Below are 2,807 nucleotides of genomic sequence, written 5' to 3'. Positions count from 1 at the left end.
ACATGGGGGTTCTCGTGGTGTTATCATTATTAATATTATTATTCTGACTATAATTATGTATATATATATATATACATATATATATATATATATATATATATATTGTATATATACATATATATATGTTGAATCAAGACTGTCAGAAGAATAATAATTGCATAAATATTTATATGTATATATATATATAATATAAATATATAAATATATATTATATATATATATATATATATATATATATATATATATATTCACAACGCATATGTATGCGTATATATTAATTTGTTTCATATAGAAGCTCATTCAAAAACATTTCTGCGGAACTTTATTTTGATCTTTGAGGATTACATTTTCATGTTGTTATTATTATGGGTCGTTTACTCAGTAAATTTAGTGTAATCAAAATTTGCCGTTATGCCATTTCTAAGATTTGTATTTCAATAGATAAAGTTTTGAATATATCAAACGTTAGTTTCAAAATATATTTTACTTCAATACAAATTTTCATAGTTTTAAACGTGCTATATCTAATTATATACAAACAAAATTCGTTCGATTCATTGGATTTTTATAACAAACTATTGGACTCTGACGATAGGAAATATATCTCCTTCGGGCCGTGCGCATTTGATGGGAGAAGGACTGGCAACTTGTTGTTCACGTTGGCCGGTCTGTGGTTCGTGGCTGAGAAGACAAATCGCACACCTGTCCTCCCCATGGATCTCACTGACGATTGGATAGAATTCAAGAAATATTTTAAGGAACTGTCAGTACTGCGGTTTCCAAACAAAGTCCTGTATGACCCAGGAAGAAGTGTTAGTGTCGAAGAAAGGTACGGTCCTTTTGGTTATGATCCATTATTTGAAAATTTGCACGATAACTCTACTATAAAAAATACTCAGATACTTCTTCTCTGTGGTTATTTCCAAAATTACAAATACGTGGAGAACGTTGAATACCATCTGCGGGATAAATATTCATTCAAAGAAAAATATAAGTGGAAGGTTAAACAATTTTTTAGAAATCATAAAATGGAAATACGTCGCAAATTTGGAAAAAAGACGATAAAAACCGTGGGTTTGCACGTTCGCCGCGGAGATTTTCTAATTTCATACAACAGGGAGCAAGGTCTCACCGTCGTCGATGAACATTACATCAACTCCACTGTTCGTTATTTCTACAACCTCATGAACAAGAAAGGAAAAGTTTTTATTATATACTTTGTCGTTAGTGAAGACTTGGACTGGGTCAGTTCTACAATAAGAGTCTTGAATCTTGGCAAACTGCACAACGTTGTTTTCATCCCGTCCGTGAATCACGAGGGTCTCTTCGACATGTGTTTGGTGTCCATGTGTGATGGAGTCATCATGTCGACTGGCACGTTCTCTTGGTGGGCTGCTTGGCTAGCCAACACGACGACTCTTTATTATAAAAATTATCCCAAAAAAGATTCACCGATAGCTCTGGGTTTTGAAATTGAGACTTACTACAAACCAGAATGGATAGGATTTTCTTGATTATAAATGGTTACTTGCCAATTTTTTGTTTAAACAGTATTTTTTTAAAATTAAAATTTAAGTTAATTACAATTAATATATATTATTTATAATATTTATATTATATTTATTTATATTTAAAGATTTTCTCTATGATCATAAAATTGACATTGTTGTTTGATTGCTTTTTGTTGTCTTTTAATGCTATTTAGATATGGACATATATAACTTACGTTTAAACCCATTATTTATTTATATTTATAATATCATGCGTGGTGTTAGAATTTAGTAGCAAAATTTAATTTTGAAACTTTACTTTTAATAAGTTTATGATTATGAATTATTTTTTTGTTTTGTTTATATATTTTATATTTTATAATATTTTTTAAAACTATACAAAACATTCTTCACAGTTTAGGCAGTTGTTAAGGATTTCAAAAATTTAAAATTTGTTTTCATTTTTGTGTTCTGTCTCAAAGTTATGCTGAATAATGCCTATAAAGTTTATAATATTTACCTTATGTAAACACTGTTTTTCATTCTATATTGTATGGCTTTACATTGTCAATACAAGCCAATTGTGAATAAAATCGTTCTTTCGAATGTGATGTTCTTATTTGAACATTTTGTTTTAACCTCTGGAATGATCAAATTACGCTATATTTTTGCTATATTTGTAATCTTTGGATTGTAAGGAGTCGTAAAAAGAAGCCTATATTGCGGAGACACAGGTTTTCAGGATGTTTTTAGCGAAGTCGTAAGTCTTATTTAAGCAGTTACTTGGATTAGTTTAGTGTTTCTATTATTGTTGGCATTCAAATGAACGTTCAACAAAGTTTGCTCTTGAAACTGGTTGGTTTGTCTATTTAAAATCTTGAACCTACGGAATAACGAACACTTGACGATCGTTGAAAGCTACAACACTGGTGTTGGAAATATAGAGATAATTGAAGTTACAACAATATTTATGTGCATTAATTTTTGTTAACACAAGTGTGGTATGATATTAAATGGTAAATAAAGTTTATTGTTCGATTTTAAATTTGTCTTGTGGTGAATTAATTAAATGTTGTTTAAGCTATTAAACAGATAAAAAGTTAAAATTTACATTCAGAGATATGTATGTTTTTACTTTTTCGTTGAACCAGTTTTTAAATTTTATTATACTGTATGTTTTTTTCTATTTTTTTTTATATAAAAATCAGACATTAAACTCGAGCACCACAAACCCAGCTTTATAATTGAATCTGTTTGCTCAATAATCGCGTTAATCTAACTCTAGCATGATAGTTTCAATAATTTTCGTTTTAAAAT

At 28.9% G+C, this 2,807-nt stretch overlaps 1 protein-coding gene across 1 annotated transcript; it reads left to right on the top strand.

Annotated features, from left to right (window-relative positions):
- Nucleotides 1-365: 365 nt before the first annotated feature.
- Nucleotides 366-1,514, top strand: HELRODRAFT_164398 (hypothetical protein; the record flags this gene model as incomplete). Its single annotated transcript, XM_009029346.1, has 1 exon — nucleotides 366-1,514. The coding sequence occupies one exon, from the start codon at nucleotides 366-368 to the stop codon at nucleotides 1,512-1,514; it is 1,149 nt and encodes a 382-aa protein (XP_009027594.1).
- Between the last annotated feature and the right edge of the window lie 1,293 nt (nucleotides 1,515-2,807).

The sequence above is a fragment of the Helobdella robusta genome (genome assembly GCF_000326865.2).
Source record: "Helobdella robusta unplaced genomic scaffold HELROscaffold_6, whole genome shotgun sequence".
Lineage (NCBI taxonomy): Eukaryota > Metazoa > Annelida > Clitellata > Rhynchobdellida > Glossiphoniidae > Helobdella > Helobdella robusta.
Note: the sequence above shows the minus strand (reverse complement) of the source record. Positions and strands in the feature narration are given on the sequence as shown.